Genomic DNA, 21,547 nt, shown 5'->3' with positions numbered 1-21,547 from the left:
CAAATTTGCTGATGATGGACTCAATCCCCTCATCCAGATCATCAGATAAAGATGTTAAACAGGACTGGGCCCAGCACTGATCCCTGGGGGACACCACTGGTGACTGCCAGTTGGATGCAGCCCCGTTCACCAGCACTCTCTGGGCCCGGCCCTCCAGCCAGTTCTTAACCCAGCACAGAGTGCCCCTGTCCAAGCCATGAGCTGCCAGCTTTTTCAGGAGTATATTATGGGAGACAGTGTCAAAGGCTTTACTGAAGTCCAGATAGACACATCCACAGCCTTCCCCTCATCCACCAGGTGGGTCACCTGATCATAAAAGGAGATCAGGTTGGTCAAACAGGACCTACGCCTCCTAAATCCATGCTGGCTGGCTCTGATCCCTTGTCCATCCTGTGGGTGCCGTGTGATTGCACTCAGGATGATCTGCTCCATAACCTTGCCAGGCACTGAGGTCAGGCTGACAGGCCTGTAGTTTCCTGGGTCCTCCTTGCAGACCTTTTTGTAGATTGGCGTGACATTTACCAACTTCCAATCATCTGGGACCTCCCCAGAGAGCCAGGACTGCTGGTAAATGATGGAGAGCAGCTTGGTAAGCTCTTCTGCCAGCTCCCTTATCACCCTAGGATGGATCCCATCTGGTCCCATAGACTTGTGACGATTCAGGTGGCTCAGCAGGTCGCAAACTGTTACCTTCTGGATTACAGGGGGACTATTCAGCTTCCTGTCTCTGTCTTACAGTTCCAGAGGCCAGTTGTCCAAGGACAACCTATCTTACTGTTGAAAACTGAAGCAAAGAAGGTGTTAAGTATCTCACCTTTTTCCTCACCTTTGATTACTATGTTCCTCCCATGTCCAACAAAGAATGGTGGTTTTCCTTGCCCCTCCTTTTGCTATTGGTGTCTTTGGAGAAGCAGTTCTTGTTATCCCTAACAGAAGTGGCAAGATTGAGTTCAAATTGTGCCTTTGTCTCTCTAATTTTCTTTCTACATGACCTAACTATATTCCTAAACTCTTCACGAGTAGCCAGCTCTTTTTTCCATAGTCGGTAAGCTCTCTTTTTTCCTCTAATTTCCTTTAAAATCTCCCTGTTCAGCCAGGCTGGCCATCTTCCCTGTCGTTTTGCCTTTCAGTACTCTGGGACAGCCTGCTCCCGTGCATTCAAGACTTGCTTCTTGAAACACGTCCATCCCTCCTGGACCCCTTTGTATTCAAGGGTTGTTTCCCAAGGTACCCTTTGAACCAGTCTTCTGAGTAGGCCAAAATCCGCCCTCCAGAAGTCCAGGGTAGAAGTTTTGTCCTCATGATTCACTACAAGATCTTTACGTGTTGATGCCACATGTCAATGAGGTTTATAAGCATCACAGCTTCTCCATCATCAGTGTTACACTGATGACTCAGTATATATTCAATATTCATGTTGAATATACAGCCCTTACCACATCTTTCAGGTTCATTCCTACCTTTCTTCTACGCCTGACCCACTCTGCCTGTGTGGCTCTCAGCTTTACATACTGTGAAATGTACTTCAGTGCCCAGCATCAACAGAATAAGATGAAGTAGTCCAGTCATTTGTGCCCAGTCTATGAAAACCATCAGAGGACAATGAGCTGAACCAACAGCAGACAAGGTCACACACTGAGGAAGCAATATCTTTTCATGGTTATCCTGCAGTTGTCCTTAGGCAACTGTCCAGGGGTAGTTGTCCTAATTCCTCATCTTGAATGATGAACGTTTTTAGCCCAGAGAGTTCTCGCACCTTCAGTAACCTCTCCCTTTCCCCTGACTATAAAATATTGCTAATAGTACTTTTCTCTGTGGAAGAAGAAAAGTTGTTTAGTAGATTTTTGCAGAGCTTACTGTGATCTGTACATGCAAGTGTTAGCAAAATGCACAGTTAAATCACTACACACCAAAGAGAGCTAACTTCTCAGTTTCTACTTTCTTGACTACATCTTTCCAAATGGAGCCTTGCACACGGCTATATCCCCTATATCCACAGCTATATCCTTCTGTTGCTTTGCTGAGGTATGAGGCTGTGCCCGTAAGGCAAAAATTCCAATTCAGTCTAACAGCATCACCAAATCAGGAGTCTCTGATAGTCTGCACACCACAGATGATAAGTAAAAAGTCGAATGACCAAAAAGACCTCCACACCAATTATCTCATTTCTTTTTACCTCTTTAGTCCAACAGAAAGCCTTGCTGCTTCCATCTGTTTCCCAAGAGGAACCCTAAACTTTTAACCAGTAATACAGGATGAATGTTTCCTACTGAAATGGTGGGTTTTAATGCTTGCTCCTGGACCCTTCATTCCTTAGGGAGAAAAGGGTGACAGTGACCTGATTTGGTGAAGTACCAAGCATCTGTGGTTCCCATCGATCATAGTGTCTGGAAATCAATACTGCTGCATCTGGTCTATGGGGAAACATGAAACTGCAGGTCAATTACTCTGCTTTCTTCTTAAGAAAGTGTTGTTCAAATGAAATACCCTTTGTTCATTTACCCTCAGTTACCCTTAATTAAGCAGGACCCAAGGAAACAGAAACCCTGCTCAGAAGTGTTCCTCAAAAGTGTTTCATCCTCCTCTGTGGCTTGCTTAGTTCCCTCTGTAAAAGGCAAGGATTAATGACTGTGCCCAGCAACCACATTAGGATTCAACAAGTACAGGCAGGATCTGCTGTGGTGTAAATGATAATGCTCCTTCCCACAGCAAGAAACAGGTCCTTGTGCTGCCATTGGCTCCTGCCTCAAAAACAACCTGAGACAAAGCTGCTAGAAATCTTCAGAGGGTTTGACAGGGGGCTTGGACCACCTCAAAGAAAGTTTCCCTTTTCGTCGTGAAGGGCTTTTGAGTTTTCGATGCCTTTAACAAAAGAAAGCCAAAGAACTGGTGCAAAGAGATACTTGTATGCATGGCATACTAAACACACTCCTCTGTTTGCTGCGGTACAGCCTGAACTCTCTGGACATTGGCGCCAAGGAAGTAAGTTTGGCCAGCAAAGCAGGTGGTCCAGAAACTAAAGAGGAGCCATTCAATGAGCATCTCCAAAAGAATGTTCTCAGGTTTGCTACCACCTCTCTCTGCATGTGAAGCACCTTTGCAATCACATCAAATCTGTGCTCTTGTATCTCCAGACCTTCTAGAAGAAGTTAGGCTCACTCCTCAGATCAACAGTTTAATCATATGTTGATCAAAAGGAGTCTTTTCTCTTCCCATTCTAAATCTGCGGGAGACCTGGAAAGCTCTCAAAAATAATTTACATCATAAACACAAAAGCTGGCAAATTCTGCCTCATTTACAAAAAAATAAACCACTTTGGCACAGTATCAACATCCTTGTTCCGTTCCTGTTACTGAAAAAAGGCAGCTTTCAGGGCCACAGTAAGATTTCCTCTAAAGCCTGTTACTAACAGAGAATAAAAAAAATTCAGGAGACCTCTGAGTTGTAGCCCACAGAGACCCGTGGGTTGATGGAGGGAGAGGTCCTGAGGTGACCTCTGGTAAGAGCTCATTATCTGCTGTTTGAGTGCTACATCTTTGATGTGAGGCTCCTTCAAAGGTCAAGAGGACTTAACAGAGGAGAATGAGAGTAGAAATGTTACTTGTGTTCAGAAACAGGCTGGTATGGGAAGGCAGCTGTCACTTGTCACAATTTGTCCTTACCTGTTGTTTGTTGGTCACCAGCATTATGTGAAACACTAACGTGCACAAAGTATCAAAAACTGCAAGTGCTGTTCATCACAGGGACCACATTCAGACAGTAAGGCTGAGGACACCTGTTTGAAAACTTCCCTGCTTTGATGGAGCACGTGCTCTCAAGTGACATTACAAATAGGGTTGGCAAAGGCTGTTGGAGTGCAGGGTACGGAGAAAATGGTTCTAACAGGTTGATTTTCTTCTGGTTTTAGTGTCTGATGTACCTTTTAGGGCATGATAATTCAATACAATAGAAGTCCCATTAGAAAATGTCCCAGTACCCAATTAACTCTAGTCAGTGTGTTTTTTTCCTAATAACACTCCTTTGGCCTACCCTGTACCATTTACCATTTTACCATACGGTCTGGTGTCCTTTGGCAGGTTTTCAGCCACGTCCATGCATCCAGCTGTGCCAGCAGATTGTAAAAACTGGACAGATCCATGGACCGTCCCATGGTACTGCTTCCTTGACACGGCACTCCGGGCACATCACTACTTTCGCTCGCATTTCCCAGGGGCTCACCCTTCCCCTGCGACTGCAGACAGCCCCTTGGCCACTGACGCAGGGCTAGGCTTCGCTGCTCCCCTTGAGGGAACCACGCCCTGCCAGTTTCTCCCACCACCCCGCCCCCCGTACAGCATCAAATCGGCATTAATCCCGCCCGCAGGATTCTCCGCACCCCCGGCTCTCCCCGCCTGGCGCCCGCGGGACGGCACGGCCCGGGCGGCGCGGCCTCCTCGGGGCCGGCGGGCGCCACCTCCCGCCCGAGCGGCGGCGGTGCCGGCTGGGAGGGGAGCGGAGACCCCGCCGGGCGGGCGGGCTGGGCCCGGGGCAGTGCCTCGGGGCGGTCCGGGAGCAAAGGGATGGAGCCGGAGGGGTGCTCGCCCTCCCGGTCGGCCCCGGCAGTGGGAGCAGCGCGGCAACGCCCGCCGCGCCCCGCGAGGGGGAGACAGAGCCCGGCGCTCCCTCCGCCCGCAGTCCCGCCGGGAGCGGCTCCTGCCGCGACTCCCGCTGCACCCGAGGGAGCGGCCCGTGCCCCGGGCAGGGCCCCAGGGCCGGCCGTGTGCTTATCAGCACTGGCATTGGCAATATATAGGACACATTACGTCCAACAATTACTGTGGCTGCGTTTCCCTGTGTTTCTGGGATTTAAGGTCACTCCGCTGGCAAGGCACCCAGGGCTGGCTGCAAAATTCCAGCTGTGATCCTGTGTGCAAATGCCAAAGAGAGATGCCTCCTCCTTTGCTCTCCGAAGTGTGGTGTGTTAGCACACCCACTGCTCCGGCAGCAGCACATGCTGGTGTTCAAACGCTGCTCACTGGCCACCAAAGCACATCATTGTGAGCCTGCAGTCCAGCACCCACCATGGTTATAGGGCTGCTTTCCAGACATGCCTGAGCCAAGGCCAAAAGTGAGATAGCCATGAGAGCCAGAACAGGGAAGCTCAGGAGTGGGCTGGAATCACAACTGCCCCCAGTGCCTCCTTTTAATTTAAGAGTGGAAGAGACAACAGCACTATCTGACCTTCTTACCCTGCCTATCAAGTACCACAGAACCACACAAAAGGAACCATATCCTGCTTCCCTCAAAAGAGCAAGTAGTAGGAAAAACACTAAAAGACAAAGCTCTCAAAAATTTTAGTATTGCAAAAATGTCCAAGAAGACCTCTTGTGAGGGTGTATTTGCTTTAAAACTAGGGAGAGCAGACTGAAATACAATGTAGGCAACCAATACACTCAGACAGATGGAGGAAATATTACATGAGTTAATGATTCTTTCTTGGCTCTGCTTTTATAAAAAGTGCCAGGGGAGCCCTAGCATTGACCGAGAGCAAATAGGACATTACAGTGCTTTCAGAAATCACACCAGAAATGGCAGGGGATTCAGTTTATCAACCTCCAAAGCATCAAGGTTGAGTTAGCTGTCTTGCTAAAACATGTTGATTCCCCACATTCTGCTGTTTGAAGCAATGATTTTATTTCGTGTGCTTTCACCTCCTGAATGGTCATGAGGGCTGTGCTGGGAAAGCAAGTTGAATTTTTACTTTAAAATCAATGACTAAGGGGAGACAAGCCTGAGGTATGTAGAACAGTGAACAGAACAGAGTAGGGAAAGCAGACCCTGCTTTCATCTCTTTCAGTGAAATGTGAACAAAGAGGCAGTCAATAAAAATTTAAAGAAAGCTCTACCTTCACCAGTGGGAACTTGGTAAAGGAAGAAACAGTCTTAAACTGTATCCAATTAGCTGATGGAATTTGTTATTGAAGACAGCATTGGGACCATCAGCTTAGCAAAATCTAAGGAGCAGGAGCTGTTGTACACTGTCAGCAAGAAAACCATCAGATATTGCTACCAGGGCCCGAAACACTCCTGGTCTATCATGACACTGTCAGTAGTTGTAAGACACTGTTTTCTGGAGCTGCCCTGGAGTGCGCTGAAGCTGTGTAACAGAGAGAGGAAATACTATGACTTCCCTGGGGCTGGTTCTTCAGTCCAAGGGTTGAAGGAGGACAGAGGAGAAGCTCTTTGATGTAGCTGCTGCCCTTGTAAATATTTATGCTTATGCTCTGGGGAATAAGTTATGCAGAAGTGTGTCCAAGAAATGTAGATATCGGAGAATTTCTGGAGTCACAGCAGTTAAATGTTTCAAAATAAACCAAAACAAACCAGAAGTTTAGTAAGGTCATAACCTGCCATGACACGGGGCCCAGACCTATCCCTAGCAGACAAGCACTGGGAGAAAAGTTTTCCCGACTGTAGATCTGCTTACTGCATGGTTGTGTTTGGCCTCCTCTGCTTGTGCCCTTTGCAAGAGTCACTGTACAGGAACAGCTGGAAAGAAACAGCATGGCTCTGGCTCTGTCCCAGCAGTCCCTGTCCCTGACGTGCCTCCCTGCCCACGTAGGACACTTACTCATGCAGTCCCCGCCATACCAGCCAGCTCTGCACTCTGCACAGTAGATTCCCTTGATGTAGAAGTCATCAAGTGTCCCTCCCCAGGAGCCATTGCGACAGGATTTGCAGTTCTCAAAAATGGTGCAGCCTAAAAGAAGAGCCACTGTGTTAGATGAAGCCCAGATGGATTGTCCTGCAGGAAGAGGAGGAGACTCCCTCTCCTTTCCACAGAAAATGCCAATGACGTTAAGTGACTGCTGTGGTGCTGACAGCTTCCCTGCTGTGAACCACACCCAATCTCCACCCCTAAAACTTAGGGAGCTCAGACTCTGAGATTTAGAACAAAACTCCAGGTCTGACTTGCCCACACCTCTAAATCTCATTGCTCCAATTGTAAATGCCTCTCTCAGAAGTCTGAATGTGGATGCTGGTGCCACTTCAGCCCAGACCAAATAATTCTGATGTCTTCTAACCTGACCCTATCTCCTCCTGCAGAGCACCAAAAACCCACTTTTGGCATGAAGCCAGCTACCCTGTGTCACCCTTTGGCAGCTCCTATGCCTGCCCAAGACATCCTCAAGGCAACACTGCTTAGATGAAGCGTTTTCTTTCTCTGGCAGCAATGTTACCTGCTGTGGGGAAACCTCGCCAAGTATCTTGCTGCTGTCAGCAGAGTGGCAGAAAGAGTTCCTGAGGCGATGTGGGGCAGTCCCATGCCTCAGTGAGTTGTGCCTGCCCTCACCACTCCCCTGTCCAGGGCACTCCCCTGCCCACCATTCTGTGCTGATGCCTTGGCCACAGACTTGGTGTGAATGCACTACAGCCATAAACATACCTGGGTGGATTAAGCAGGAGTCACACTCATTGTCCTCATTCCGGCAGCAGGGAATGGTGTAGCCCACTCTTTGTTTCTGTCCTGGGCAGGTGCACTCAATTTGGTCGTATTCGCAGCATTCCCGACACATGATATTCCACTCAGCACCTGGGCAGTTTTCATTGATCACTGTGTACTCTGAAAGCAGAGAACAGAGAGGGGGACACATGAAATAATCCATTATCTGATGAGGATTGGCAGGATATATTCACTGATTTGTCACGTCATGTATGGCATGAGCTGGCCAAAGTCTTCAGCCCAGAAAAACCCAAACTATGTGGTAACACATGGCCAAAATGTCAGCATGGTTTGGGTGTCTGAAGAACACAGAGGCAGTTTTGTATTGCCAGCCAGAGGAGGCAGAAAGACCAGAGGCAAGGAATATGTCCGCTGTCTCTGCAAATCCTTCCCACTTCTGTGGTGAGAAAAATAGTTTTAAAAAAACACAGAGGATGACATCATATGAGAAAGTTTCTTCAGATTGGAGGACAGATTTATGGCATCATGTATAGTATAGATTATTTAAACCATGACAGCATGTTTTGGTTGTGTTTCTACTTGTGAATTTACTACTTCTGAAGACCAGGGTGTCCACCAGGAAAGGCCCCTTTTGAGGCTGGGTTTTGCTGGTTTCGCTCCCTATTTTCACCCAGAAGCATGTGTTGTTACATTTGGCTTATCTACCAAGGGAAACAAGATTTTTCTTTATTTTTGAAAGTTCATTTTATCAAATATTGTTTCTAATATGGCAACATCTTTCTATTATTTAACGTAACCTCACATGATACTTAAACTGTGCTGGAACTACTCTTTTAAGAAACAACCTCAGATTATGACTCAGCCACCATAAATGCAGATCCTGTCTTTCCTCACCAGTGTGCTGTCTAAATTCTACAAAGTAAGATCTAATGAGTGCACAGTGCTGTCAGCATGCCTCCTAACTAGCTGACAGGCCTGATGAGTGCTTTCATGGAGTTTGATGGTACAAAGAGAGAGAGCAGACTAGAAAGATAAGACATGAAGGAAATTTAATGAGAATATATAGCTCTTTTTATCCCCTCTATGCCCCTCTTTTTTTTTATTTTTCTTTTTAATTATCTTAGGTAACAACCTTTTTCCTTGTGTATTAAACTCTGAGTAACAGGGTTGCCTTGTCATTGCAACAAGCAATATATCTTGAAGGTGGAGCACTCTGATGCATGCCTGTACCTGGCTTCCTTCTCACACAACTGTTTTTTGTTTCATTGTCCCTGATAACCTAATTACTGTGCCTGCTGGAGCTCCCTGCCACTGAGCCTAGCTGCTCTGTCTCACTTGATTCTCCATGACCTTATGAAGCCTGGTTTCTGGAAGCTTATCTTTCTCCCTAATGATTTTTATTGGCTCTATTAAAAAAGGGACCACCACACTGTTTCTTCACTTTTTTTCCTTTGGCTGGGAAATGAAATTCAGCCTTTTGTGCTCCTCAGAACTGAGCTTTTCCGTTGTGCCTGGTGTACCGACCAGGGAGAGTCTGCTACTGCTCTACATTTAGGAACAAGGCTGCTTTTTGTGCTGAAACCTTTCGATTCCCCTTCTCTGTCCCCATAATTACTTCAAAAAGAAAAAGCTGCTTCTGGCATTCAAGAAGGTCCTGTAATTTTTTATTCCAATAATGAAATCTTGCATCAAAATAACCTTAGTGTTCACCAGTTTTATAGCCTTTTGCCTGTAGATCTTGATATGCTCTACAAAATCCTCTTTCCATATGGGAAAATGAAGCACAAGGGAGGTGAAGTGACTTTGCTCAAGGTCCCAGAGAAAAACAACAGCAGAGTCAGAAATTAAACTCATACATTCTAATTCCCGGAACAGCAGTCAATCAACCTGGCCAAGCTGGGACTTCTTAATCTATGGCTATTATTCTCTTTTAATTAAGCCTTTTATCTGTGAATTGTATCTGATTCAGATTCCAGAGCAAATTGATTACATGCGTCTAATTATCTTATTAGAACTGACACTCAGTTTGATACATCTCACTATGCAAGACAGAAAATAGCTGTTTCTCTGGTGTATGGGGGTGGGGGTCTCACTCCTTGCTGAAGCAGTACTCTGCAAAGTCTGACTAATAAATAACTACCCAACACTCAGAGCTTTTGTAAAGCTTCCTTTAAATTCTCATCTTTCCTAACTCAAGTTAGAAATCTAATTTTTCTCAAAACTGCTAAAGCCTGCTAATAAAATGGCTGTATCCATTTGGGTTGTAGCTGTAAATTATCCAAGAGAAATTGCTATCTATAAAATTATCCAAATGTTCATAGGCAAAGTTACACTGGAGTGACAAAGGTATGTCTCCATCCTTGCAGGAACTCAAAACCTGCCAAGATAAGGCTGTGAGCAACACAACTTAACTTCCAAGTCAGCACCAAGAAAGGAGCTAGACCAAATGATCTTCAGAGGCCCCTTTCCACTAAATTACTCTATTCTTCCCTAAAATATTACACATGTATTTGTATATGGGTAGAGAGTGTGAATGTGTGCATAAGCATATTTATATGTAGAGCTTGTGTTCACAAAAGGGCCAAAAAACAGATGCAACACTTATTCTTGGTGGACTGAATGCGTGTTTTTGTAACGTTAGTTGACCCTGAGGTAATATTTAGTGCAAAGATGGGAGCAGATCCTTAAATGACTTGCAAAAATTAAACTTGCTGCCACCTAGAAATGCTGTTTGCTCACTTCTTGCTCAACTGAGACAATGAAAATAGACTATCTTTTGATTTACTGACAATTTAATTCCCTTTCAGGTTCTCAGATATTGAAGTTTGTGCAACATGTATAGCCTTGACAAGGAAATATTGGGATTTGAGACTTTTTTAAAGAGGTCCTTTCTAGCATTTTCTTCACATAAATCATGAAATTTATTATTTTGAAGTTTTGCAGAAGCTATTCTTAAAAAAAATTGTGTGAAGACTTTATGCACCCCTTTAATAATGGTGGAATCCCTTTTGTTTTGGGATTTTGTTTTAAATATCTCTAGGCTACTGAACAAAAGGCACATAAAACCTTTGCCTCAGAAATTTACGAGGGAGATGCACAGAGCCACTTGTGTGTCATCAGTGTTTGTTTGTGTGGCTGAGATCAGCCTGTGCTCCAGGGAGGCAGAGGCATAACCCCACTCCCTCTTGAGTGTTTGGGGATGGGTAACCACCGGCAGCTCCCACACCCACACTTGGTCATCATTACCCCAAAACAGAAGAGAAGGAGGCAGAGAAAAGTGGGGAAAGATTTATTGACTGAATAAAACACTGAAAGCAAGGCCTCAGCCAGCTGTGGCAGAGATAATTGTGGGGTACTTTGTGAGCTTTACTTTGATAATCTTCCAAAGCAGGCGGTCTGGCTTGCAGGCAGTGAGTGTGTCTCTGATTTTGGGACAAGCAGGAAGAAGCTGCTTGACAACCCATGCAAAATATTTAGCTGCAAAGAACAAACAAGACTCTGGTCAGGCAAATAAACAGTGGATTAATTTATGAGATTTTAATGATGGAAGAAAAGCCCAGTAAATCCAGGCATAAACAGCATGCATGGAAGCAGCTCAAGACCATGGAAACCAAGCAAAAAATAGGTGTGTTGGGAGAGCATGCAAACCTCCAGGGCAGGTGCCAGAGGGAAGACCTGCTTGGCTCAGGAGCCTGGCAGAGCACAACACAATGTTTCACCTGATGCTTTGAGTCCAGCATGAGGAAGGCTGTGAGGTGGGAGATGAACATTTCCAGGTTCAGATGACAACACATTCGTGCTTTTCACTGACATCTGCACCTAGCAAGACTTCCTAATCCCTACAGTGCATCAGGTCCTAAAGGCTGTCAGTGATGGATTTTGTGAGACAGCAGTAGGAGACAATGCTCCCAGTCACTTGTTAGTGTCAGTCCAGGGGCTGAGTTACTGCAATGGTTATTCACCAAAGTGATGCTGCTGCCTCTCCTGATCCCCAGGGCTGAGATCAAGCTTAAAGCTTTAGCGATTCCGGAACAGATTCACAAGCACATTGCTGCCTCAGGAGTGGGTCAGTCAGCTCATCATGGTAAAATGTCAGCTTCAGCACACTAATCTTTTGCCATAGTGAAAGGGATTTCTGTTCCAAAGGTCTGAGAGCTGGGAAAATTATATAGCTAAGAACTAAGGTGAATTGATGCACACCTAATTACACCAAATATCTCTTGTGTCTTCCACTTCTTTGGAAGAATGTTTTTTTTAATAAGGTACCCTCACTTTAAGCTGGTATATGGAACACTTTTTTCCCTTCTCTCCTTGACTTCCCATTCCCACTTCCTATATTTGTGCTTACATTATCTGCTATGTGGAGTGATCAGACAACTGTTTGAGCAGAAAACCAGTTTGCCATCTCCATCCATACCTTGGGGAAATGAAAAGTTTGCCACCTAAATGTGCTCTGGAGTCCTCCAAAAGGGAGAGCTCTATGTGACACAGAGAGAGAGAGAGAGAGAGAGAGAGAGAGAAAGAGAGGGAGAAAGAGACGTACATGTTTTTCAGAACTCCTGAAGGATGGAAGAAAATGTTTTATAAGGACATCCACAGCTTGGTCTGCAATAACAGAACTTCCCATCCTACAAGTCCATTCTGTTTTCCCACAGAGGTGAGTTATCCTCCCAGGCCTCAATTTATCCATAAGCACATTGGTAAAATACTACTTAAGCTCAAAGAAATATTATTTCAAATTGCTTTGAAAAGTGCCATTTGCATTAACAATGCAGTGTAATAAGAGCAGATACAAACAGAAACATCTCTAGAATTAAAGTCCATAGACAATGACTTTTTCACATTGATTATTTAGCCAATTAATGTTCCACAGATGAGAACTTGTCCCTTTTTATTTGGTCTTAATTTTTCAGCATGCTGCTCAACAAAAACTACTGCCTTCTGAAGAAGAAAGGAGCATTTGAACTTGAAGGAGCAATTTCTTAAGGTTGTTGTTAGGGAAGGTTTGACCATGTAATATTTCTGAAAGGAATCATTCCAATTAAAGAAAAAACAGCTTCAACAGAGGTGAAACCTAGTAGCAGCTTACATTATCTTTAGGTCTGTCTCATTTTTCTGCTCCTTCCTTACTCAGCTCTACTGTCATTGCACAGATAAGCAAACTGGGTCTCACCCCACAGGTATCATGTATGTGGATGTCAACATTAACAACAGGAAATGCTTTGAGCACAACGTGGGGTGAAACTGTGGCTCCATTGTGATGAACAGTAAAATTCTCCATTTGATTTCAGTAAGGCCAAGAGGAATAAAACTTGGAAGGGAAGAGAGACGTTCCCTTTAAGAGAATTTTACTGAGCCTTATGGGAAATTATCTACCCCAAGCCATTTTTAATAAAGGAAAGTGCAGGTCTTTATTTTAACCTTTTTGCCTCAGATAAACCATTGTGCAAATTATGTCTATTTGCCTATTAGATGTGTTAAGAGGATGAAAGGGATAATGCTGTCTCTAAACCCACTTGCTTCTCTTTAGAAATTATGTACCTATTTACTCTTTTCAGAAGCTGGGCTAATTAAGAGAGGAGCTAAAATACATTCTTCTTTTAGTTTTACTCAGTGTACATACTTTATGAGTCGGAAACCTTTGCTGAATAATTAGACTGCTGCATCTACAGAGTCAGTCAGCAGCCCTTTTCTGCCCATAGTGCACACTTTACACAGTGGTAAGGGGGGAGTGGGAGGAAAGAAAGGATTTCTATTAAAATAAATCAAAGCCAGTGAGAGAACACAGGAGGAAATCTACAATACTAAGCTGAATTTATCCACTTAATAAATGTGCATCAATCCGACTGTCGTTTTTAAACATCCCTCTCCTTCAGTTTCTTCTCTGTATTTATAAGCTGGCATTTGTGATCTTATGATCGGCACTGTGGCCTTGTGCCTTAATCTGAGAAAAGCTGTGACAGGAAAAATAACCAAGGTAAGGCTAAAACTCAGAGGTTGCCACATTACCCTTCAGACTTTGATTCTTTCTGGTATAGAGGAGCTTGTTCTGGCCAGAAGAATTATAGTAGTGTGATCAGGAAGAGAATTTGTTTTCTCTGTGCTGCAAGACAAGGAATAGGAACAGGTAATGAATGTAGAACTTTTGAGTTAGTGACAGCATTGATGAGGTTAGACTTCTGCAATATGGGAGAATCTTTGGATATCTGTGGAGAAGAAGCAGCTGCTGTATTGAAATTCATTACCACAGAACATGAGAACGTGCTCATGTCCTAAACATAGAGGAGTAGTGCTGGACCCATCTTGAGGGCTTACCTGTTGTAGTGGTGTGAGACCTGGAACACGCTGACAGTTTACTTGCAGTTAATGTTGCCCAGATAGAAACAGTCCACACAGACAGCAGTAACCCCTCTGAGCCTCTGTTTAAAATTTTACTCCTTACAGCTCCCCGGGGATGGACTGAAGATGTTCTCAGTGCCCTCTGTCCCTGCTGATAACTTGCCTCCCTGCCCTATGGTTTTCCTCCCCATTTGCCCCTGCATCATATCCCTGGTCTTGCAGGAGAGAAAGGGGCACTCACTTCCCTGAGGGAGCTCATGCTGCTGACAGCAACTGCACAGTCCTGTGGTGGTGAGAGGTCCCTCTGGGCTGGTGGAGAGAAATCCTGGGCACTGGCAGGCTTGCAGGGACTCCTGGGAGTCACTTGAGTTGGTTTCAGGGTCAAGAGTGAGTAACCCCAGCTTTTTTCCAAAACAAAAAGCAAATCTCTTTCCCTTTGTCCATGCTAGGAACCTAAACATGTGAACTGAAGTAACCCATTTGCTAAGATTGAATGCATCTGGATGCGTCTGAGTGCATCTGGCCTTCCCTTCTCTAGACAGAGACTAGAGGGGGAGGGGAAGAGAGGTTGGGAAGGGTTTAGATAGGCAGAAACACACACAAACACACATATATTTGTAAGGAAACATGAGTCACATGCACTCGAAGTTTATTCCAAAAAATAAATTCCCAGACCGCCCTGACTCCTGCCCCCAGCTCTCGAGGCAGGCCCTGTGCAACTGGGTGTGATAAATGTGGATAAAAATTGGATACATCTGTGGGGAGGAGGAAAAATGCTATTTTCCAACCTGCCCTGACATGTTAAGGCCACTGCACTTCTGAATCGCTCCCCTGGATCTAGGAGCCCCTCCCGCTGTGGCTGAGGGGAGCTCCTGTTCCCCTTATGCTTGCCAGACTCGTGTTGGTCAAATGCTCACCAGCTGCTCCACCAGCCACAGGGCAGTGGAGGCACAGCAAGGAAGGGGAGGGGGCAAGGGAGACGGCTCACCTCCATGTGTCCCGAGGCTCTTCTCACACTGGTCCTGGGGTGTGAGGAGTAGGCGTCAGGAGAACTGGCACTGTCCCTCCAAGGCTCACAGCCCTTGTGTCCCACTGCCCATAGCTGTCCTTACTTTTGCCTTCCCCTCGTCACTGCTGCCAAGGGGACCTGGTGCCCAATTACTCTATGGACCAGATTCTCCCCACGAGAGAGACTTGCTGCCCCTGCAAGTTACCCACCTAGCTGCTTGACAGCCTTTGCCTAAGGCTGCTCTGCCACTGACAGGGCTGGGTTTGTGCCCCTCCAGCACATGCCATGGAGCCACTTCCCTTGGCCAGTGAGCAAGGTGGCACATGGCCGAGGAACAGGCCACCATAAGGATAAATCAGTGTGTGTGGGACAGAGGTGGGGAGAAACTCTCTGTGCTTGTGACCCAGGGGGAAATTTTGGCAAGAGGTGAGTCTCCCAGGACAGCTGAGGGACTGATGGCCAGCCTGGTGTGCAGACAACACCTGACTCCTGCACCCTGTGTCCTGAGGGGTCAACAGGGAAGGGCACTGCAGAGGCAGACCCTCTGCAGTGGCCTCTGGTGCAGCAGGCTCTGTAGCACCAACCTTGACAGCAATTATTTATAGTCATCAAGATCCAAGTGCCTGCTTATCTGACAGCTCCCCTGGTAAGAGGCACTTACCTTGCCAGGAGTGCCGGAATCTGCAGCAGCTTGAAGGGTGGGTGATTTGAGAGCACCTCACCTCCCAGTGCTTAGGGCTGCAGCTCCCCAGGAAGCAGCCTGCGATGCTGACAGCTAGCTGCTGCAAGCAGGTCCAGACACCTCCAGGTGCAAACAGCCCATGTTCGTGGCCATAACTACAGCAAATGTGCACTCAACAGTAAATGCTTTTTGCTGAACCTTATCAAGATAAACCATATATGCTGGTTCAGCAGAAAATAGAGTGAGGCTTGAATATAAAAAAGATCATTCTGCTTTAACAAGGCTTCCCCTTCGAAAGAATAATATTGGCAGAACTAAATCCCAGACTGGAAACAATGTGTGGGTTTTGTTTTCTTTTTTCCCTTCACTTTTTTTCTCCCTTGCCTTCATTCTTGGTGTTGGGGCTGGAGAGAAAAATCTGTGTCTTGCCAAACTAAACAAATTACACTTTACAATTCAGAGTCTTAAATGCCTCTTGTGATCATCATTTCCTTAGCACTGAGTGTTGAGAAAATAAAAGGAGTAATAAGCTAAGTGATTGCATGATGGCCATTGGCAAACAAATTCAGCCAGTTGTTTCTTTTTAAGGCTATTAAGTTTGACCAAAAATAATTCCTGAGTAAACCTACACACACACACACTCCATGCTGACAAGGAAAAAAAAATTCATAAAGCAGAGCCCCTTCTTTCCATTATTACCATCCCTGCAGATCTCTCTACTTCCCATGACAGCACATGAGATCAAACCCCTCTGAACACACTGAAGGAAAGGGACTCATTCGGCCATGCTGGGAACACACACACTCACTTACAGTACCTCTTGGCAGGCAGGAGATGAGCAGGAGCTGGAGAAGAGTGAGTCCTACATGTGTCCAGGGTGCTCGCTCCATACCGCCCTGGCCAGTGCAGCGGTGTGACTGCTCGGGAAGGGAAAGCAGGCAAACAGCTTTTACTGGGACCTCACCAGCTCCAGGCTGCGAGGGATCTCGGATTTCAGACCTCAGCACGCTCCCATCCTCACCAGAGGGGAACTACCTTCAAGAGACTTCTCAGGCGTCCAGAAGCACACGTCACCCCAAACCTCTCCAACTGCTGCCTTAACCCTTTCTGGACTCTGGCAACTGATCTCTTTTGTGATGGGTTTATTGGCTCAGTGCTCAGCTCTGAGATAGCAATTTTCATTATGTAAAGAAAGATATTGTTAAGGAAGGAGAAACAAAAATGCAGATATCTATTTACATGAGCCATCCCAGTTGCTGCGGGTGAGCTGAAGTTGCAGACATCCCCAGAAGGAGGCACTTCATACTCACTACCTTTGGGCTTGCAGGAGTCTGTGTCTCCCCTGAGTGCTGCAAGGCTGGGTGTGTGTGGGGGGCAGGGGGTGCAGAGAGGGATTCCTGGCCCATGATCCAGCAATTGGGCAGCCTGGCCAAGTGACATGATCCACTTTACGATGTGCTTAAAATAGCTGTGCATTTTTATGATGGGGCAGATGAATGAATGAGGCTCACTAAAAGTTCACTCCACAGTGGATGAAAACCACAAAACACAAAAGGAATCACTTGGCATACATGTGCTTGTGCTAGTCAAAACCTTTTTACAGAGTTCATTTCTGCCAGGAAATGTGATTTTGGCAAAATTTACATGTTTTGTGGGAATGTGTTGATATTGAGGAAATGTTTAATCCAAACAAAAGAGACCATTTATTTGAGATTTTATCTTTGTATCATATTTTGTTTTGCCTTTTCTATTAGCACATGCTACTGATTTATTTTAGTCTTTAACATGTATTTCATAGCAATATACTTTATTTTTTCTAATATTTTTCTTGTACGATATTTTAATACTTTCCAAAGGACACATTTTACACCTCTAAGACAGACTTTCTCAGATTAATTTCTGGAGCAAGATTTCAAAATTTACATACATTTTGAGGGGGGAAAATTGAAATATTTGCATTTGCTTTGGAGTAGAAACTCAAGTATCTCAAAAAGCTCTAACAAATACCTACAGCAGTTTGTAAAACTCAGGCATGTTGAGCAACCTCAAATATTTGAGACCAGTCGCCAGTGGAAACCTTGAGTAGTTTACTGCAGTGCAAAATCCATTACACCTTCAGGTGGTCTTTCTTGGAGTGAGTTCCTTTATCCAGACATCTCTCTAGGTTAGGTTTGACTCTCTGCCAACCTATTGACTTTACACCATCAACAGTCTTTGTAGGGTTTGTGCACTTTCCATGTAAAATAACACCAAAATATGAAGGATAATTTTTTTTTCTCTGAGTCTCTTAACACTGATACAAACCCTCCACTGGGAATACCAATAAAAGAAGACCTGAAATAGTTGCCAAGATTTTAACCACTATGGCACATAGTCCCTAGCTGCTGCCCTGGGTGCTTGTCAGCTCAGGAGAAGGCCATCAAAGCTCTCAAAGTCCCACTGGACCTTTTTATGGGTCAGTGACTATGTTCCCCTGGAGCCCTTGATGGGTATTTCTTTTCCTAGAGTCCTGAAACCCTGCTCTGCTGGCCCCCCGCTCCTTTCTGATCATTCATATATGTGCTGAAAACTCCTTTCTAGTTCCAGCTTTGGGTTCCTCTAACAAGCCATTTCTGGTCCATGGCAGGAAGAAAAACTGAGGAAAAAAATGAGGCCCCCAAAACCAGATAAAAATAGTGTAAGTGGAGAGCCCTTACATCTTCACAAAGAAACACAAAGCTGTTTTAAAGCCTGTGGAATCTTGATTAATTTATTTTCTAGCCATTATTTCCAGTAAGAAATTAAATTATTTAACCTAGTAAGTCCTTTTTGGTCTTCTGGTTGGCTTAGAGATATCTGAGGCTTAGATATCTCTGAGGGGGAGTTTCATGAGGATGTAAGCCAAAATCCGGGTTTGGTATATAAAGTGAATGGAAATCCCAGAGCTCATAATGAGGCTGAACACAGGCAAAGTGAGTGTTAAGGTCAGACAGAGAGGGCCAAATACTTATGAGGTAACCTTTATGAGGTTTCATAAAGGCCAGAACCACTGGGGAAAATATACACACAAGGCCACAACTATTTGTTTGAGTCAGTTCCTGTGGTGAGACATTCAACATGGTAGAAAAGGAGTCATTGAAGTTGTGTCTTCGTCATGCACAAGGATCAGCTCTACAGGGACACCTTCTCTTTTAGGGTGGAAAAGTGATCTTTTGTATTTTATGGAACTGTGAGCTAAAGGGTAAAACTGGTAGATTTATTACATTTTTTTTTCTTTTGTTTCTGATGGAGGGTAGTTATGCAACCAGAAAATATAATCACACAGCATTACTCTGCACTGCTTAACTTAGCTTGGCACCTAGCAAATCAGTTTAGTGGGTGGATCTACTGCCTCCTTGGAGAACGGCTCAGCAGCCAAACAAGGGAATTCAGTCATGATCCCACAAGTTTGCACATGGCCTATTTACATGGGTTGTCTGTTGGGATGTAGCTGTAGTCCCAGGAATGACTCTGGGCAACTTACAAAATGCTCCTGAATGCACTTCTTGCATTCCTATTAAGAGGCAGGGACCACGCCAGGCACACTGCACCAGCCAAATATTTCAGGTTGTATGTAATCCCCTATGAAAGAAAGCTAAAAGCTCTTAACCATGTGTCTGTGCTGCTGAGGAATCTCGCTGTAGCATTTGGCTTCAATGTTTGTGTCTGTCTTATTGTTGAAAGTACAGGTTTGAAAAGTACATTCCACTGAAACTGAGTTGTAAAACAAAGTGGTGCAAACATTGATAGAGTTATAATATTTTAATAGTAATTTCCAGGTACTTAGCAATCCATTTCAACCTAGAGTAAAACAAGACCTTTGGTAATTAATAATTGACCACTGAGTGAATAATTAATATGTCATTAATACCACTAGCTCATGTTTCTAATAATCGGTCATTAAATCTGAAAACAATGTGTGGTCCAAACTGCAATACCAGCAAGAATGCTACCATTTTCTATTGGGGAAAACTGACATGCAGGGATATGAACTGAGGTGCATATCCTGAAAGAGTGGCAAGTCCAGAGTGGAACACAGTAGCTTCATCCCCATTCAGTATCTGAAGCTCTGAACTGTCCTGCTTGAGAAAACTCAGTGAAAAATAATTAGTGATGGATATATAGTTCTGAATAAAGTCTATTTGGACTTGAAATAAAAAATGAGGGTTTTTTCAGCCTTTAAAATTTTAGTGAACTTTATGTTCTTCCCCAAACTACAGAAATCTCTTGTTTCTGCTACTGGAACATTGCCAGAAAAATTTTCTGCTTTTGTGACTTCTGCTTACGTGATTCTATCCCAAATGGCCCTGATGATCTTCCAGATCTCCAGAGATCCTGCTAGATGGAAATCTCTGATTTTCAGTGTTCTTCATTTCTGCTACTACAGACTGGATGCCTTCACAGGACATCCTTCTTACAAGAACATTTGGAGTTCATTTCTCTCTCCTCTTACAGGCAGGATTCCCACTGAACTAGAGGAATCTTCTGTCAAAGAAAGATTTTCAATCATCTGGACTCAAACATGCTCCCAGTAGGGTTGCTGGAGTTAGATCTTGAACTTTAGTGGCTGCCCAATAATACCCATCCCACTTAAACAATATATAAAGAAACCATTGGAAAGACATCGTAAAGGAAAATGGACCCACTGAGAGGCTGTAAAGGGTTTGTATCTTGGAGGGAAATGAAGTTCAAATGAAACTCAGACCTGGCAATTTAGGATTAACAGCAAGAGCAGTTAATGAAAGATTAGCACTAATATTTTGCTCCTCCCTTCAAAGCATTATTGTCAAACGGGGGATGGTCCTTTTAGAGGAGAGATTATAAAGTGTTTCCCTGTAAAATACAGCTTTTAAAATAAATCCCAGACCTTACTGTAACATCTCAGGAACATTTTATAAATTCCTAGGATTATCAAGAGTAAATTTTGCCCTTCGGGCTTCAAGTTCTGCCAAATGTGTGAATGGAATATCCAGCATTCCTGAGTCACATTAGAATTGTGGCAGCCTACCTACACAGGCACCTACAGACAAGGGCACTTTGTGAGGCTTCTTCTGGCCTGAGCTCTGCAAACGATTCTTATCTCCCAGTAGGATGTTAATCCTCAGTGACTGAAGCATCACAGTCCAGGAGAGCTAAATGGGTGCAAATAATAGAAGCCAAAAGAGCTGTGAGCTGTAGTGCCAGCATATGTTACAGCCCTCGACCTAATGAGGCACGTAATGACAATGGTAATTTTCGTATTTGTCAGAAAGATTTTGTCAGGAAAACTGAGACAATTTAAAGTTTATGATTCCAAATATATTTCTGGACAGGTAAGCAGCACAATATGGTCAGAAAAATATAACTGATTAATGGCACCTAACAAGCAAATATGCTTTTGTTCAGTTGTTATTCCATGTCTTAATCTGTCTGTATGTTTTTTCTTAAGTGATCCTTCTGTGTTTCACTTTTGTATACAGTCTATGATGATCTTCACCATAGCAACATATAAGAAAAGAAAGAGGTGGAAGATTTGGTTTGAAATTAAAACTAGCCAGTAGTCAATCCTGCTTAACAATCAGTCAGACACTGATATTACTGTCTAAGGGGATAATAAAAGAGGGCTGCAATTATTTATTTCCCTATGTAGAAATGAACACTGTAGATTCAGTCATTCTTGTGATTTACATTTTTGCTTTGTAGGCTAACAAATAAGGCTTTGTAGGTTAATGAATACAACTTTTAACTATGTAGCAAATTCAAACTGATCACGAAAACAACAGAGACACAGAAAATTAGGAACTGTTTTAATTTTTTTTAAGTTGGCCTTATGTTTTATGGTCTTGGGTACTTGTGAATTAGCATGGAAGCCAAAAAGAGACTAAGTTTTTGGGACAGAAACCTAGCCATGTTCCACCTAGAAGGCCAGCCTAGCACTGTAGCGTGAAGTCAGGTCAGATGAATGTATGCATGAAATAAATGTCAGAAAAATGTCTGTGGGAAGTAATTGGTGAAAGGTCAGCTTTTTAGAGGTGCTGAAGGTCTGATTTTTCAAACTGGAAATGTGAAAGTATAG

The 21,547-nt window shown here is 44.3% G+C and overlaps 1 protein-coding gene across 2 annotated transcripts in view; it reads right to left on the bottom strand.

The window, feature by feature from the left end:
- The window catches only part of PAMR1 (peptidase domain containing associated with muscle regeneration 1), a 59,382-nt gene extending 42,900 nt beyond the window's left edge, over positions 1-16,482 (bottom strand). For both annotated transcript variants that reach the window (XM_050336492.1, XM_050336494.1), the window contains exons 1-3: positions 16,292-16,482; positions 7,427-7,603; positions 6,611-6,739 (exon numbers count right to left, since the gene is read on the bottom strand). In XM_050336492.1, coding sequence (XP_050192449.1) covers positions 6,611-6,739; positions 7,427-7,603; positions 16,292-16,364 — 379 coding nt within the window. In that variant the 5' untranslated portion in view covers positions 16,365-16,482. The remainder of the gene's footprint in view (positions 1-6,610; positions 6,740-7,426; positions 7,604-16,291) is intronic.
- Between the last annotated feature and the right edge of the window lie 5,065 nt (positions 16,483-21,547).

Source organism: Myiozetetes cayanensis, unplaced genomic scaffold (genome assembly GCF_022539395.1).
Source record: "Myiozetetes cayanensis isolate MyiCay16 unplaced genomic scaffold, myiCay2020 scf6-25, whole genome shotgun sequence".
In the NCBI taxonomy this organism is placed as follows: Eukaryota; Metazoa; Chordata; class Aves; order Passeriformes; family Tyrannidae; genus Myiozetetes; species Myiozetetes cayanensis.
Note: the sequence above shows the minus strand (reverse complement) of the source record. Positions and strands in the feature narration are given on the sequence as shown.